The sequence below is a fragment of the Carassius gibelio genome, chromosome B7, assembly GCF_023724105.1.
Source record: "Carassius gibelio isolate Cgi1373 ecotype wild population from Czech Republic chromosome B7, carGib1.2-hapl.c, whole genome shotgun sequence".
Classification (NCBI taxonomy): domain Eukaryota; kingdom Metazoa; phylum Chordata; class Actinopteri; order Cypriniformes; family Cyprinidae; genus Carassius; species Carassius gibelio.
Genome location: NC_068402.1, coordinates 15,436,484 through 15,455,112, shown reverse-complemented (window position 1 = coordinate 15,455,112; position 18,629 = coordinate 15,436,484). Strand labels below are relative to the sequence as shown.

General features: G+C 38.1%; 1 protein-coding gene across 1 annotated transcript; it reads left to right on the top strand.

Moving 5' to 3' along the window:
- The first annotated feature begins 223 nt into the window (after positions 1 to 223).
- slc17a6b (solute carrier family 17 member 6b) lies at positions 224 to 16,736 on the top strand. The gene is made up of 12 exons (XM_052560032.1): positions 224 to 769; positions 2,151 to 2,406; positions 2,955 to 3,073; positions 4,596 to 4,710; positions 5,210 to 5,297; positions 5,590 to 5,676; positions 6,008 to 6,150; positions 9,141 to 9,290; positions 9,888 to 10,020; positions 10,232 to 10,342; positions 13,388 to 13,515; positions 13,822 to 16,736. Exons 1-12 carry the CDS (start codon positions 681 to 683, stop codon positions 14,161 to 14,163), a joined length of 1,761 nt encoding a protein of 586 aa, XP_052415992.1. The 5' UTR covers positions 224 to 680; the 3' UTR covers positions 14,164 to 16,736.
- The last annotated feature ends 1,893 nt before the right edge of the window (positions 16,737 to 18,629 follow it).

Sequence of the window (18,629 nt, the reverse complement as noted above, 5' to 3'; positions counted from 1 at the left end):
CGTTCAGTTTCCATAGCACCGCCCCCAGGAGGCTTGCACGGTGTTTGATGGAAAACAAGCAATAGGTGTAAAAACACAAATGTAAACTTCGAATGTAAGGGCACGTGCCGTTTATAGACGCACCGAAAGACTCTCATTTGCCGCCTGTGAAACATAATTCAGATCATCTGTGGAGAAAATGTGAATGGGATGTGAAGATTTTCCGCCCCCTCCAACCCCTCCCAAAGCAGTGGCACTCTGACGGGAGGGATCCAGCGCTAGACTGTCGCTGACCTTGGTGCTGAACGCCATTCACCTTCCCTCCTAAAGCTATTTCACTGGTACTCTGCATCGAAAAAGTGACATTGCTCTTAATTAATCAGTCGTCGGTTTTTATTTAATTTAATTTTTTTTTTTTTACATTAATTCGTTGACTCAAATCTGAGATGGCATCGCGTGCTCTTATTGCGCGCGGAGCAGTTTATGACTTTATAACTATGAGTAGACAGCGCCAGACCCCTTCTGATATCTCTCTTGTGTAGGCGGATTTTCTTCGATCTGTGACCACCGTCGTAAATTTTCTTCATCTGTCTTACTGAATCATTGATCCGCTGGGTATCGGTCCGGTGCTCTGTCATCTCACACTGTGACATGGTACTTTAACACTACCGGGGGAAACCGTGGGAGTATCATATTTGGACATGGAGACTCCGAGGGAGCCTGGTGCTATACCCAGCAGCAAAGAGAGACTGAAGCAACTAGCGGGGAAGACACTGGGACACTTGTACAAGTAGGATGTTTTAACATTATGAAATTGAATAATTCACGTAGAAATAAAGAATGTGTTGTATGTTGTGGCTAGATGGATAAATAGGCTACGCTAACTATTGCTATAAAAGAACAGAAAAATCACAAATATGCAGCTAGTTTCTTGTATTCAGTAAAGAGATTCCCCAGTCGTTTTTGGCGTCTCGCCCCATGGAGACGTGAATAAAATTATGTAATTCTGCATAATCTTGGGAGGAGGGGATGGAAGCACGCGAGTTTTCCTATCTTTGAAGTTTGTCATTGTAATCCGACTACTAAAATGCATTTATAATTGAATAGTAATCGTTCAGTTAGAGGATTCCCTTGAGTGCCGATTCCTTTTTAGAGACAATTTGCGTATTCCCGCAAGACCTGCAAAAAAGACCACAATTGAAATCGCATTAAAAAAAATCGGGTTGTACATAATTATTTCATGTTGATTGACGCTGTTTTACATCAAGTCATTATTTTTTGATAAAAAAATAAAAATAAAAAATAAATAAAAAACGGGGGGAAAAAAACACCGCTTCGCAAGCCTGAACTAATTGTTATTTCGAAATAGAAATAGGCCTATCTTTTCTCCAGAGTACAACTATTATTATTATTATTTTCGTTTGCTTAGGCCTATAGACCGTCTCTAAGTATTTTCCAAAATATTGGTACATCGTCTCTTATTTGTCTTCTGAGATTAAAAACCGAATTGACAATTATAGTGCAATTAATTTGTGTTTTTTTGCATTTAAAATATATAAAAGATCACAAAATTAAAAAATTTTTACTCCCACTTGTTAATAAAAATCAATTCCCTTAAATAAAATGTATTATTTTTGTAACAAATACATATAAACTACAATTTGGTGCACATTAAGTTTTAGAATTTGTCTCGAGTCTCGACACAATGTGTATTTTGATTTTCTAGTAAATAACTGTACGCAAATAACTCTGCTTATGACTCTGGTATAGCCTAATACTATTAGTAAAGTGTTAGTGAAGTTCGTGAATATCAGTGGACCTTAATCCTGTGTGAATGTATATAAGATGAAATGTGAAGGGAATGCTGCAATGCGGTAGGCTAGTGCGTTTTACAGCAGCACACGAAACCTATGTGGAGTTTACATAAAAATTCTTGCGTTGAAAAAAAAAAGAATTTCTGTAAGCCATTTTAATGACTATTGTCTTATTTTTTTCCTTGCAAATTAGAGCATGCTACTAGTAGTGAATGCAAATTGAGTTATATGTCAACATAAAATCTTGATTCACTTGTTCTCAATTGTCTTAAGTAGCCTAATAAAGCTGGATGAGATTCCTATTAATTGGTTCTTCTGGACTGTAGTCGTCTGACGGTTCTCTTCTGACTGATGCAGAGTGATAGAAAAGCGACAAAAACCTGGCGAGAACATCGAACTGACCGAGGATGGACGGCCTACTCAGATCAACGAGAAACAGACACCTTTGTGCGACTGCACGTGCTTTGGACTTCCACGCCGCTACATCATCGCCATAATGAGCGGCCTCGGGTTCTGCATCTCCTTCGGTATTCGGTGCAACTTAGGCGTTGCCATAGTGAGCATGGTTAACAACAGCACCCTTCACCTGAACGGGAAGATCATCATCAAAGAGGTTTGTGCGCGTGGCACGCTTCGGTTTTATACGTTCGCGTCAGCTTCGTGACACACCCCTCACGAGCGTGCATGCACACACTGACACACATGCACACTGGCTACACTTCGTATGGAAACTGTAGCCTAACGATTTATGGAATTTAAAAGCACGCTTACTTGTGTTTGTTTGAAAGAGGCTTAGTGGATGTCACTGCTAGCTTGGAAAATATTGAAAACACTAGACTACTCATGCAAAAAAATTGACCTTGGTTACTTGAATGTCATCGGCCTCAAATTGATTAACTCTTCAGCTGGAAACTAATCCTGCGCGCTTGTCATTTTATCTATTTATTTATTTTTTTGTTGCAAACAATAATCAGTATATATATATATTGCCATTGCTCTGAAAAATTAAAGTTGCATTTTAATATCTAATTTATATTATAGCCTATATTATATTTAACCTTAATAGAGGTCTATGAAAACGTGTGCATTCACATTTTCAATTGTCCCTAGCCTTCTGCAAATGGGATTAGAAACCTGATATTTTTTGTTTCTCTCCATTAGAAGGCAAAATTCAACTGGGACCCGGAAACAGTTGGAATGATTCATGGCTCGTTTTTCTGGGGTTATATTGTGACACAGATTCCCGGGGGATACATTTCTTCTAGATTAGCGGCAAACAGGTAAAGCCCTAGGAATTGATTTATTTATTCAGAAGATGATAAAATGATTGTTGTTGTTAGCTCATAATGCAACAGTAAATATAGCCTTTAACATCCTATTTGGTTTACTGAATTTCCCCAATAGAATACGCATAGATAATACCTTAAAGATAGTATTGCCTTATTTTTATTAATTATACACTAATATAGGTGTTATTTTAGTTTCTTACGGATCGCAGAATTTGAGTCAGAAATGTTGCAAACCGAGTCTTATAAAAATAGGCTACAAAACATCTGCAGCTTGTGTCCTATGTTATGCAGGTAAATGGCTTACTGTTACAGGGACTGGCAAGTTCATATGGACATAATGGCCAACATCTCCAAGTGTTTGTCAAACATGGAACTTCGTGTACTCTCTATGAGACGTTGAAAGTATTATTATATTTCAAGAATATTTAAGGAAGAGTACGACTGTCATAGACAGTTATGTAAAACTGTAATACATTTTTGAAATAATTAAAAATCGTATTATGGGTGATTACAGTGATAGTCACGGCGAATTCGTACTTCCAAATTCGTGCTGCAAAGCTACAAATATTTCATTTAGCTCTACACAGTAGCTTGGCGAAGCATGCTGTATTATACAAGGGATGATTATTCATAGCGGCGGATGAAACTGTACCCGTCACTGAAAGAAAAATGGGTGGGGGGCGCCAATTTAGCAAACGTTCAACACAATCTTATTTATTTAGCAAAGACTCTTGTAAGGTCACATGTTTCTTTTGAAAATATATGTTTAAATAAATTTATTTTAGGCATTATTACATTTTATATTGAGTTTATTTAGTCAGAAAAACGAACGATATTTGGAGATACCACTGTTGCGATTTTATTATTCTAATATAATATGATAAAATATAAACCTTAAGAATACTATTTTCATTCAGGCCTCCAGGGGGAAAAGAAATCAAATAAATAAATCAGTACTGCAGAGAGAGAGAGAGAGAGAGAGAGAGAGAGAGAGAGAGAGAGAGAGAGAGAGAGAGAGATCATTGCTATATGGATGATCAGCACGCTTGTGTTTCCACAGTGTTGTGTGAGTGGCAAAGTGAACGCTGACCCGTCGTGTGAGTTGTAGGATTAGACTTTGGGAGCGGGTCTGTGGGGCATTCTCCACCTGTTAATGAGATCCCGAGGGAAGCGTGTCTAATCTGCTCAATGAGGGGGGCATGGCAACCAGCCCCGGACACGTTGACAGAGGTTTTGGCCGACCTCATCTATCACACAACAATTTATCAAAAAAGAATACTGCCATTGTCGCTGGCTGGAAATATGTTTACACTATTTGTGCTCACTAAAACATATTTTTTTGACGGCTGGCCAATAATAAATGCACGTTATCAAGAAACTAAAATGCTGTGCAATTTTAGGCTATAGTTCTGTTAACTCAGTAGGCTACGTCAATTATTATATATATATATATATATTGCATTCTTTAACTTAATTTGTGTATAATTCAACCATGTTTCCGTCCGTTGTTCAGGGTTTTTGGCGCTGCCATCCTCCTCACATCAGTACTGAACATGTTCATCCCCTCAGCTGCACGTGTTCATTACGGCTGCGTCATATTCGTCAGGATATTACAAGGGCTTGTAGAGGTAGGGAAGTACGATTTTCTCTCATCTGTAAATGCTTGTTTGCTAATAACGATCAAATACCATAACTCTCTATAGGTTCCTATCTAACATTTGGACACTTGCCTTTGGTAAATAAGTTCTAAAAGAAAGAAAGAAAGTAACCATGCTATAGCAAGAAAGAAAAACATTTGTGGGAATTATTCCGGGGAAAATCCCAAAGCCCTGTAACAATCAGTTATGGCCTGAGGATATTTCTGTGAGAGTAATAACCCAGGCTTTGTTTTAAGTACAGCTGTATTGATCTGTAGAGGCGCTTCTATGTGTGTGAAATAGAGAACTAGATCCACTTCCATTACTCCAACAATGTGTATTATTCTATTATTTTTTGTAAATATAAATTTGCATTAAATGGATTTATGTGATGTAACTTTAACTGCTGCTTAAGATTTTTTTATGATTTGAAAAACTGTCACATTTCTTAGTGATATGGAACCGATGTGTATTATTATTGTTTTTCTAGGGAGTGACCTACCCAGCCTGTCATGGGATCTGGAGTAAGTGGGCTCCTCCACTGGAAAGGAGCCGTCTAGCCACAACCTCCTTTTGTGGTAATCTTTGTTCTCTTTAAAGCAAAACAGTAGATTAGTGAAAAAATAAAGAAAACCAATGGCATTATATTTGTTTTGTTGCTACGTTATGTTAAAACTGAAAGATACATTTGTTGTTTATCCTCAAGAATTCTAGGAAACCTTATTTATGCATGAACTGGATTTTCCTGTGTTGTTTAAATGCATACTCTGCAACTGGTTTTGAGGCATTCAGAAAGATTATTTCTTTCTTCTTTTTTGAAGAAAGAAATGGCTTTTCTTCAATTTAAACTTCTCCTCTCCTCTTCTGTAGGTTCCTATGCTGGAGCTGTCATTGCCATGCCTTTAGCTGGGATCTTGGTGCAGTACACAGGCTGGTCATCGGTTTTCTACGTCTATGGTAAGAGCGTTTTTTGTGTGGACTGTTTGAGCCATGGTTATGGTGCAAACCATCATTGCATGTGCGCTTCACAGTTTTGATGACTGTACTTTAGTAACACACTGATGCTGGGCATTGATTTTTCCTCTGATGCTGCCATGTGTCTATCCATTGTGCTGACACTGAATCTGCTTGTCACTGTGCCAAGAATTGGCACATACTGTCTGGAAAGCAATGAATTGTAATCCATTTAGTTGTATGAAGCGTTTTCAGTTAGCCCATCTTCCTGCCTGCTTCTTTCATGAAGTTTTGTTTTAAGACCAATGTCTAAGAACAGTTTGTTTCCCTTTAGGCTGTTTTGGGATTTTCTGGTATATGTTCTGGATCTTAGTCTCATATGAGAGCCCAGCTGTACATCCCACCATCACGGCCGAAGAACGCTGCTACATTGAGGAGAGTATCGGCGAGAGCGCTAAGCTGCTAGGTCCTGCAGAAGTAAGTGACCACAAACATACAGGTCCTTCTAAAAAAATTAGCATATTGTTATAAAAGTTCATTATTTTCCATAATGTAATGATAAAAATTAAACTTTCATATATTTTAGATTCATTGCACATCAACTGAAATATTTCAGGTCTTTTATTGTTTTAATACTGATGATTTTGTCATACAGCTCATGAAAACACAAAATTCCTATCTCAAAAAAATAGCATATCATGAAAAGGTTCTCTAAACAAGCTATTAACCTAATCATCTGAAACAACTAATTAACTCTAAACGCCTGCAAAAGATTCCTGAGGCTTTTAAAAACTCCCAGCCTGGTTCATTACTCAAAACCGCAATCATGGGTAAGACTGCCGACCTGACTGCTGTCCAGAAGGCCATCATTGACACCCTCAAGCGAGAGGGTAAGACACAGAAAGAAATTTCTGAACGAATAGGCTGTTCCCAGAGTGCTGTATCAAGGCACCTCAGTGGGAAGTCTGTGGGAAGGAAAAAGTGTGGCAAAAAACGCTGCATAACGAGAAGAGGTGACCGGACCCTGAGGAAGATTGTGGAGAAGGACCGATTCCAGACCTTGGGGGACCTGCGGAAGCCGTGGACTGAGTCTGGAGTAGAAACATCCAGAGCCACCGTGCACAGGCGTGTGCAGGAAATGGGCTACAGAGAAGCAGCACTGGACTGTTGCTCAGTGGTCCAAAGTACTTTTTTCAGATGAAAGCAAATTTTGCATGTCATTCGGAAATCAAGGTGCCAGAGTCTGGAGGAAGACTGGGGAGAAGGAAATGCCAAAATGCCTGATGTCCAGTGTCAAGTACCCACAGTCAGTGATGGTCTGGGGTGCCATGTCAGCTGCTGGTGTTGGTCCACTGTGTTTTATCAAGGGCAGGGTCAATGCAGCTAGTTATCAGGAGATTTTGGAGCACTTCATGCTTCCATCTGCTGAAAAGCTTTATGGAGAGGAAGATTTCGTTTTTCAGCACGACCTGGCACCTGCTCACAGTGCCAAAACCACTGGTAAATGGTTTACTGACCATGGTATTACTGTGCTCAATTGGCCTGCCAACTCTCCTGACCTGAACCCCATAGAGAATCTGTGGGATATTGTGAAGAGAAAGTTGAGAGACGCAAGACCCAACACTCTGGATGAGCTTAAGGCCGCTATCGAAGCATCCTGGGCCTCCATAACACCTCAGCAGTGCTACAGGCTGATTGCCTCCATGCCACGCCACATTGAAGCAGTCATTTCTGCATAACTGAGTGCATAACTGAACATAATTATTTGAAGGTTGACCTTTTTTGTATTAAAAACACTTTTCTTTTATTGGTCGGATGAAATATGGAAATTTTTTGAGACAGGAATTTTGGGTTTTCATGAGCTGTATGCCAAAATCATCAGTATTAAAACAATAAAAGACCTGAAATATTTCAGTTGGTGTGCAATGAACCTAAAATATATGAAAGTTTAATAATTTTTATCATCACATTATGGAAAATAATGAACTTTTATCACACTATGCTAATTTTTGGAGAAGGACCTGTGATCTTGCTTCACTCTTTTGGCCGGATATATATATTCTCAGGAATATAATGGGGTTGTTGCTACTTCACTTATACTATGGTTGTTGCTTAGATTAAGAGTTCAGAACAAATTGTGTGTTGTACTAAGACATCATTTTGTGTCTGATGTCATTTCTCAAAAATAAAGTCACAATGAAATGGAAGAAGCAACAGATATTTTATTCTGTATTTTGATGGACATCTAAGTGTAGCAGATTATCAGAAATGACTTGGGACTTGGTTTTGTGCATCTGTTGTTAACTGGATTTTGAGATGTGGGTGTTGCTTTCAAAAGTGATGCAGATAAACACAGGGCACTAAATGATTGGAGAAGTCCTTCATGTGTCACCAAAGAGAAGTCTGTCATTTTCACCGGAAGATCCATTTACGGCATTTTGATTATACATTACAAAGTTAATAAAAAAATTAAACATGCACAGAAGAACTGTTCACAGTAAGATATATACTGTAGTATTCATTTACAAAACACATTGGGTGAATTTTCATTTCATTTCATTTCATCGACTTTAAGAGCTGAGACAAACCTCAAAATTCTCTCTTTCCTTCATTTGCAGTTACTGTGAACAAGACATTGCTGTAGTTTAAAAGTGTAAAGCTTAATTTCAGTAATTTGTGGTTTTAACCTGATAACTGTCACTCACGTTTTTGAAGATAGACTTGAATGTGCATGATACAAACCTAAATTTTATAATTCATGACTGAAAACATTTTGTAACATGATTTTGATGTACCATTTACATGGTAATGCAATGTCTGATTTTAAAATGGGTTTTGAAGGATGAATTTTGAGATTTTATGTTTTCAAGGGATATATAACTTCTGATGATTTCTAAAATGTGATAGAGAAAAAGGCAACGAGGAAGTCTTTTTTTTAAACAAAGGTCAAAGCTCTTTTTGTAATGTAGATTTCTGAGGGTGCACTCTTGTCATAAATTCATCTATTACTTTTCCTACATAATTTTTAACAAAAAATATTGGTATAATATATATTTAGGAGTCTTAGACCTTTCCAACGATATATAGTTTGTCAAGATTAGATTAAATTTGATTGTAATATAGTATAGTCAACGTAGGCGTCCCGTATACGGGACGGGGTGACATTTAACAGGTTAAAGAGGGTAAATGAAAGCACAGAGCAAATTTTGTCAGGATGCCTTGAAAAAGGAAAACTTTTGCCATCATTTTGAGGTGAAGGACAATATTTGCAGTGTCACTAAAGGCTGATTCTGTTGCCATGGTGTTATATGAGGACATATACTGTATACCAACAAAGGCATATCAGAAAAGTCATTTTTCAATATTTATGTTATAATTTGATCAAATTAGTTTTGCCTCAGTGTGCATTTCTCTGGTCTTTGGTCTTCTTTATTGTCCACGTGTTGCAATACTCCTTTCTCTTACAGAAATTCAAGACACCTTGGAGGCAGTTTTTCACATCCATGCCCGTCTATGCAATTATTGTGGCCAACTTCTGCAGGAGTTGGACCTTCTACTTGCTGCTCATCAGTCAGCCTGCATATTTCGAGGAGGTGTTTGGCTTTGAGATTAGCAAGGTAATTGCAGTTTACCTTTCATATTGCATGCATATAAATTGCTATTTGTTGTATACAAACTGGAAAATTCTACAAACATGAACAGTTACTGAATCAGCAGTCAAGCTTTATTTGGGTGTCTGAATTGCATATGATTTTTGTCTATAATTCCAGTGTGCAGCAGTAAATAGGTGACTTTTGTCATTCCCTAAGGTCTGAAATAGGTTGATGAATTATTAATTGTGAATAGTTCATAATGAATAATTCATTAATCACTTATCGGTGATGCTTGCATCTCATTTTGCTCTCATTTTCTCACTTTCTACAGTAAAACCTTCAATCATGTCTTTGCATCTAGTTACAGTATTAACACACTAATAGTAAATATTGCATGTCAGCTTGATTGATTTTTTGGAAGACATTTATTTACCAGATACATCCATTGTAATTAAGTCAAATATTTTATTTTATATTTCGACCTTTTTTCACTTTACTGTGGTTCAGCCTCATCCTAAAATGCCATAATATCAACTAACAGTGGTCAATGGATATTGCATTCGTTCTGCAGTGTGTTATCAAAAAGATCCTTCTGAGCCTAACGGCTGCTGTTTTATTCAGGTTGGCATGCTGTCAGCCCTGCCCCATCTGGTGATGACTATTATCGTACCCATTGGGGGACAGATAGCCGATTTCCTCCGTAGCAAAAACATCCTGTCTACTACCACAGTTCGGAAGATCATGAACTGCGGAGGTGAGTGCAAACTACTGCTAGGACACAAACGGAATGATAATAGCTCATATGGCTAAATTCTGGTTAAATCCATGCAAGCTAGGATCGTTAAAGGAATGAATGAGAATAAATATAATTTTTATTCAACCTAAATATTAATAGTCATAATTATCATATAATTGCCCATTTTAGCTTAGTTTGTTGAATATCCACTTGTGTTTATCTTTCACAGGCTTTGGGATGGAAGCCACTCTATTGTTGGTGGTTGGTTTCTCACATAGTAAAGGAGTGGCCATTTCCTTTCTTGTGTTGGCTGTCGGCTTCAGTGGATTTGCAATATCAGGCAAGTCTTTGGAGAAAAAGTACAGTATTGTTCAAAATAATAGCAGTACAATGTGACTAACCAGAATAATCAAGGTTTTTAGTATATTTTTTATTGCTACGTGGCAAACAAGTTACCAGTAGGTTCAGTAGATTGTCAGAAAACAAACAAGACCCAGCATTCATGATATGCACGCTCTTAAGGCTGTGCAATTGGGCAATTAGTTGAAAGGGGTGTGTTCAAAAAAATAGCAGTGTCTACCTTTGACTGTACAAACTCAAAACTATTTTGTACAAACATTTTTTTTTTCTGGGATTTAGCAATCCTGTGAATCACTAAACTAATATTTAGTTGTATGACCACAGTTTTTTAAAACTGCTTGACATCTGTGTGGCATGGAGTCAACCAACTTGTGGCACCTCTCAGCTATTATTCCACTCCATGATTCTTTAACAACATTCCACAATTCATTCACATTTCTTGGTTTTGCTTCAGAATCAGCATTTTTGATATCACCCCACAAGTTCTCAATTGGATTAAGGTCTGGAGATTGGGCTGGCCACTCCATAACATTAATTTTGTTGGTTTGGAACCAAGACTTTGCCCGTTTACTAGTGTGTTTTGGGTCATTGTCTTGTTGAAACAACCATTTCAAGGGCATGTCCTCTTCAGCATAGGGCAACATGACCTCTTTAAGTATTTTAACATATGCAAACTGATCCATGATCCCTGGTATGCGATAAATAGGCCCAACACCATAGTAGGAGAAACATGCCCATATCATGATGCTTGCACCTCCATGCTTCACTGTCTTCACTGTGTACTGTGGCTTGAATTCAGAGTTTGGGGGTCGTCTCACAAACTGCCTGTGGCCCTTGGACCCAAAAAGAACAATTTTACTCTCATCAGTCCACAAAATGTTCCTCCATTTCTCTTTAGGCCAGTTGATGTGTTCTTTGGCAAATTGTAACCTCTTTTGCACATGCCTTTTTTTTAACAGAGGGACTTTGCGGGGGATTCTTGAAAATAGATTAGCTTCACACAGACGTCTTCTAACTGTCACAGTACTTACAGGTAACTCCAGACTGTCTTTGATCATCCTGGAGGTGATCATTGGCTGAGCCTTTGCCATTCTGGTTATTCTTCTATCCATTTTGATGGTTGTCTTCCGTTTTCTTCCACGTCTCTCTGGTTTTGCTCTCCATTTTAAGGCATTGGAGATCATTTTAGCTGAACAGCCTATCATTTTTTGCACCTCTTTATAGGTTTTCCCCTCTCTAATCAACTTTTTAATCAAAGTACGCTCTTCTTCTGAACAATGTCTTGAACGACCCATTTTCCTCAGCTTTCAAATGCATGTTCAACAAGTGTTGGCTTCATCCTTAAATAGGGGCCACCTGATTCACACCTGTTTCTTCACAAAATTGATGACCTCAGTGATTGAATGCCACACTGCTATTTTTTTGAACACACCCCTTTCAACTAATTCAACTAATTGCCCAATTGCACAGCCTTAAGAGCGTGCATATCATGAATGCTGGGTCTCATTTGTTTTCTGAGAATCTACTGAACCTACTGGTAACTTGTTTGCCACGTAGCAATAAAAAAATATACGAAAAACCTTGATTATTCTGGTTAGTCACATTGTACTGCTATTATTTTGAACAATACTGTATGTCTGATTTCATATTTTGACAAGCAGTAGTATAAAAAGCAACCATCCACAGCCAGGGAACACTGCAAATAATGGCTTATTTCTGACAAAAACCATGTTCTCCTTTTATCACTCAAAAACGTTCTTCCTCTGCTGCAGCTTGGAAGGAATAAGTCATTCCGCTGGACTTTTTAAATAATTCATACACACTGTCCCCTGAGAGCAGCCTCACAGGCAGCACATCTAGACAGAGCACTCAGTAAGGGAGGGGCTAGGGACTCCTCCGCTCTACAAGATGGCTACTCTTTCTATTTTTAGGCTGGATCTCCAACATCATGGTAGAGATACTGAAAAATGTGCACTCTTGATGCAGAACCAAACAGAGCAATGCAGTGATTTGAGAATGACATTCTGTAATGTTGTTTGTTGTAGTGTTATTTAATTGTCATTGACTCAAGGACATTCACAGAGTAGTCTATACGCCACTCTTGCTGTGTGCTTAGGGTCATTGTTCTGTTGCAAGATGAACCTTCTGCCGAGTCTGAGGATCTGAATGTTCTGGACTGGGTTTTCATTCAGGCTATCTCAATATTTTGGTGCACTGAGCTTTTCTTTTACTCTCATGAGCACCTCAGTCCCTGCCACTGAAAAACAGACCCACAGCATGCTTTTTGGGATGCTACTCTGCAGGTGATGAGCAGTGCCTGGTTTCCTTTAAACATGATGCTTAGAAATGAGGTTCACCATTGACCAGATAATCTTGTTTCTCACAGTCTGAGGGTCCTTAAGGTGCTTTTTTGGCAAATTCCAAGTGTGTTTTCGTGTTTCTTCACTGAGGAGAGGACTGAGTCTGGCCACACACCGCCATGATATTTGTCCTTCTGTAGATTTTTCCTATCTCCACATATGATCATGGAGCTCAACTAGAGTGAACATCAGCTTCTTGGTCAGTCTAGACAAGGTCCTTCTCTATCAGTTGCTCTGCTTGGCAAGCTGAGTTCAGAATTTTTTCTGAACTCCTCCCAAGATGTGTGGTTTTATGCAATCCTGTCTCTGAGCTCTACAGGCAGGTTAATATGCATTTTCAGCTGTTAGACCATTTATTAAGACGTGTGCTTTTCCAAATCAAACCTGTTCAATGAATTTGCCACAGGCTAACTTCACACCAAGTGTGGTGACATTTTAGGGGCAAAATTAATTCTCTTAAGCTAAATTTCTTCACTTCACTTAGCAAAATGAGAAAAAAAGGGGTTTAAATACTTTCCCAAGGCACTGTACGCACACACACACGCACATACATATATATATATATATATATATATATATATATATATATATAATTTCTAATCTTATACAAAGTTATTTCAGTTCGGTCTGATGTTAATGTGATGTATACCCTTATTGCCCATCAGGTTTCAATGTCAATCATTTAGACATTGCTCCTCGCTATGCCAGTATCCTCATGGGAATCTCTAATGGAGTGGGAACTCTGTCAGGAATGGTGTGCCCTCTTATTGTGGGAGCCATGACCAAACACAAGGTAAGACACCTTGGATTTTCAGGATTTTCCTTTGCATTCTAGATGTTCAGTACTATATGAGTGGATTGGATGGATCTTAACTTGTATGAATGATGTTGCCCCATGGTGGATTAGAAGGTGGATTTGTGACACTTGCGTGGTTTGAGAGTCACAGCAGATTTTTTATTTAGTTTTTGTTGTTCCAAAACCGGATGTATTATTATACCTAAAAAAAAAAAAAAAAAAAAAAAAAAAATAATAATAAAAAAAAGCTCCCTGGTGTTTCCTTAGGTCAATGAATTCCTGACAACTCTTTCTTCCTTTCAGACCCGAGAAGAGTGGCAGTATGTGTTTCTTATCGCTTCCATGGTGCATTATGGTGGTGTAATCTTCTATGGCATCTTCGCCTCGGGGGAGAAGCAGCCATGGGCAGATCCAGAACAGACCAGTGAAGAAAAGTGTGGCTTCGTTGATGAAGATGAGCTGGCTGAGGAAACAGGGGACATCACCCAGAGCTACAGTGCCCTGGGAGGTCCAGCCAAGACCTACGGTGCCACTACGCAGTTGAACAGTGGATGGGCAGAAGGATGGGATAAACGAGAGGAGTATGTACAGGAAGGTGTGGAGGAAGGGGGTTACGGATACAGGCAGGGTGGGGATTACTCCTAGACCTCACATGCTGTCACACACACAGATACACACGCACATGATGCACACAGCTATACATAAACATTCAGTGGAGCAAAAAAAGTATTTGGATGGATACACTTGGACACAAGTCACAACTGGAAATGTCTAAATTCCATTGCATTAAATAACAAAATTCAAGTGCAGTCTGCAATTTGTCTTTCTGTGCTTTTCTTTAGTGGGTGTATGAAGTGTACTCATTTTGAAAAAATAAATAAATGTATTTATGTAGCTATATATTTAAATATATGTATATAATTTTATAAACCAATATAACAAACTGTTTTTGTAAAATGTTTAGCTTTAAAAAAGTTGCCTTTTTGTTATCTAATCTAATGCAATGACATTTCTACATTTTTAAGTGCAACTTAAGCGTCCAGTTACTTTTTGGAGCCACTGTACATACAGCACAGGATAAAACAATACATGCCCACACTGTAGATTTTGTAGTGTCTGTGAGCTCACTCTCTCTCTCTCTCTCTCTCTCAAAAAAAAAGATGAATTAAAAAAAAAAAAAATTGTCTTTGCACAAATGAAAATGATCAAATTCTATATTTAAATATGAATTTAAACGAGTCAATTATACAAAGGAGATATTACATATCACAATTGGCAGACTGTAAATATTTTATGTATTAAAACAGAGTTACTTTATTTCGAGTGCAATCATATGTAATATTGTGAAACCAAGTTTTTCACCTTATTATTTTGAGCCGTTGCAACATAGAGAAGCCTGTAGAGTTAGTCAGGCAACCGGCTTCCAGAAGCGATTCTCTGGAGTCATTCATGGAGAAATACTGCTGTAGAGATTTCCAAGCAACTGGTTTCCACTGTCTTTTTTCTTATGGCACTGAGAGAGCTGTACAATGTAATTTAACAGCACAACAAAGTGAATTTGTTTATACCTCATGATGTGTTACTCGTCCATCGTAGAAGTCATGTTTTTGAGAGATAAAAGATGACTTTGGTCTTTGACACTGCAGAGAAAAAGCACAGTTTTTTTAGATGATGAAATAAAAGCAACAAGTTTCTCAAACTCAGTTGGCTGGTTTAGTCGTATCCGTATGTATATACATATACAGTGGGTATGGAAAGTATTCAAACCCCGTTAAATTTTTCACTCTTTTTATTATATTGCAGCCATTTGCTAAAATCATGAAGTTCATTTTTTTCTTCATTAATGTACACACAGCACCCCATATTGACAGAAAAACACAGAATTGTTGACATTTTTGCACATTTATTAAAAAAGAAAAACTGAAATATCACATGGTCCTAAGTATGCAGACCCTTTCCTCAGTATTTAGTAGAAGCACCCTTTTGATTTAATACAGCCATGAGTATTTTTGGGAAAGATGCAACAAGTTTTCCACACCTGGATTTGGGGATCCTCTGCCATTCCTCCTTGCAGATCCTCTCCAGTTCTGTCAGGTTGGATGGTAAACGTTGGTGGACAGCCATTTTCAGGTCTCTCCAGAGATGCTCAATTGGGTTTAAGTCAGGACTCTGGCTGGGCCATTCAAGAACAGTCACAGAGTTGTTGTGAAGCCACTGCTTCGTTATTTTAGCTGTGTGCTTAGGGTCATTGTCTTGTTGGAAGTTGAACCTTTGGCCCAGTCTGAGAACCTGAGCACTCTGGAAAAGGTTTTCGTCCAGGATATCCCTTTACTTGGCCGCATTCATCTTTCCCTCAATTGCAACCAGTCATCCCCCCCCCTGCAGTGCTGCAGTGATGGTTGACTTTTAACAACTTTCTCCCATCTCCCGACTGAATCTCTGTAGCTAAGCCACAGTGATCTTTGGGCTCTTCTCCCCCGATAGCTCAGTTTGGCCGGATGGCCAGCTCTAGGAAAGGTTCTGGTCATCCCAAACGTCTTCCATTTAAGGGTTATGGAGACCACTGTGCTCTTAGGAACCTCAAGTGCAGCAGAATTTTTTTGTAACTTCGGCCAGATCTGTTCCTTGTCACAATTCTGAGCTCTGAGCTCTTCAGGCTGTTCCTCTGACCTCATGATTCTCATTTGCTCTGACATGCACTGTGAGCTGTAAGGTCTTACAGGTGTGTGGCTTTCCCAATCAAGTCCAATCAGTATAATCAAACACATCTGGACTCAAATGAAGGTGTAGAACCATCTCAAGGATGATCAGAAGAAATGGACAGCACCTGAGTTAAATATATGAGTGTCAAAGCAAAGGGTCTGAACTGAATACTTAGGACCATGTGATATTTCAGTTTTTCTTTTTTAATAAATCCGCAAAAATGTCAACAATTCTGTGTTTTTCTGTCAATATGGGGGTACTGTATGTAAAATTACTTAAATGTACCCACTGTAAATATATTTTTTGGACGGTGCTGTTCAATTTGGTGTTTGGTGTAATAGATGAAACTTGGGAAGGGGTTTGATTTTAGATCATTGGAATTACAAGAGCTAAAAATCAAAAGCACAGGGTGTCAAGGCTGTGGACTCCTTAATTTCCATGCCATTATTTTAACTCCATGCCATTTTGACATGTGAATGCTAGTTATGAATGGGTCAAAATGGTTTGCATTTTTACAAAGGTTTATATATATATATATATATATATATATATATATATATATATATATATATATATATATATATATACACACACACACACACACACACACATATATATATATATATATATATATATATATATATATTTTTTTTTTTTTTTTTTTTTTTTTTTTTTTACTATGACTATATTGTTTTACTTTACTAAACTGTTACTGTTGTCAATTTCTTTGCACAATTAACCAAAGGTAACCACTAGTCACATGGGTCAAAAAGTTTATATTAAGAAAACACGGGAGAACCTGTAAAATGGGCTGGTAGTCCTAGCAGCAGGTAATAACCATATTCAATGTACAAAGCAATAAATCTATGGTAACAGTTACTTAGCAGTCACCCGTTCGAAAATATGTAACACATTAGCACATTAAGCTGTAATCATTTTGGTTAAAGTGTTTTTGTGATGACAATTAAAAAAGAGAAAAGATTAAACAACTACTTACTTAAAAAAAAAAAAAAATTATATATATATATATATATATATAGATTTAGCAAGAGTCCAGTGCAACTCTCTTTACAGTTAAGAGTTTGTGCGCTGGACCCACTCACCAGAAGAGAATGATTCTTAAGAGCCGCCTGCAGCTGCTTCCTGTCTGAAACTCCTGTCAGGGTCCTCAGCGCCGCAGGTGGCCGCGCCTCTGTAGTCGTTCTGTGTTGTTGCTTTTTGAGAGTATGCTGTTGTCGGAAATCCTTTACGTTAATCCTCTCTTTTTGTCCTCCTCTTTGTTTCTGGTCTTTGTTTTGTCTGTGGCTAGAGAAGCACTCCCTTGCCTCCCTCTTTTCTCCTTGCATTTTCCCACTACTGTTGCAATATAAAGTGACACAAGGATTGTGTGTAAAGGTATTCAAAAATCTTCAGAAATGACAGTAATTTGCCTGATGATGTTGAGGTACCTTATTCTTGTTTTCTGCCTAAGAGTGAAGTGTGAATGTATGGCTTCCGTGTTGTGTTACTATAAATGGAGAGGTATGTTGATGTGAAATTGCAATGCTCTATATAGCCTTTTTTATATAAAGTTATTACAAAATGTATTTGTCTGTGTTGTTTTACTGATTCCATTAAGCTTTGCAGGCCAAAGACGCCTTTCTTGAAATTGTGTCAGATTTGCTGCCAATATTGTAGATAGATACTAACCAATTACGAAGTGTCTGATTAGAAAGTACTGCTGTACTGCATCTCTGCATGTTTGTAAATCATATCTTAAAATTTTTAGCCATAGAATTGGTTATATATCACCAATATGGTATCTCTGTATCCTTTCCTTGCTCTTGTTAAATCAATATGAGGCACCCGGGAGATCTGCAAAACCTATTGACCACACAAACCTCCTGATGGAGACAAGGAGGAGGGGCTGCATTAGAAGCTATTTAGAAGATGTGTTCAGACCCATCTCTCATATTGCCCTCCTAATACAAACATGCCCTCCTGTTGTTGTGTATCATTACCAAACAAATAATAAAAAAAAAAACATTCTGAACTGAATTGTTAAGTGTTAAGTTAGAATTTTTATTTTATTTTTGAATTAAGAGCATCAATGGTGCCTGATTAAAATGTATCAGCATTTGATCTTTAAGTCGGACAAAAGAATTGTCTAAAATAAGGTTAGGCCTGTTCTTCAGCATAGACATAGATAGGTTAAGTATGTTTGCATCTGTGCCTGTTCTTTCAGATAGATAAAAAACACAGTCCTCTCACAAATGGTGCTGCAGATTCATGCAGAACTGCATCCCTGCAGAACATCACAGAAAGAGAGGTGCAAATGAGACTCTCGCCTGCCAGAGACTGCCAGACACTGGCCTCTAGAGGTTTTGACCTTGGCAGTGTTTTTGCCTTGGTGTAGGACATCTCCAAGA

Bases quoted from the DNA above. Each gene is read 5' to 3' on its own strand.
- slc17a6b (XM_052560032.1), top strand. From the start codon at position 681: ATGGAGACTCCGAGGGAGCCTGGTGCTATACCCAGCAGCAAAGAGAGA. The intron at 2,407-2,954 runs GTTTGTGCGCGT...TCTCTCCATTAG, and splicing joins GGAAGATCATCATCAAAGAG to AAGGCAAAATTCAACTGGGA. The intron at 10,343-13,387 runs GCAAGTCTTTGG...ATTGCCCATCAG, and splicing joins CAGTGGATTTGCAATATCAG to GTTTCAATGTCAATCATTTA.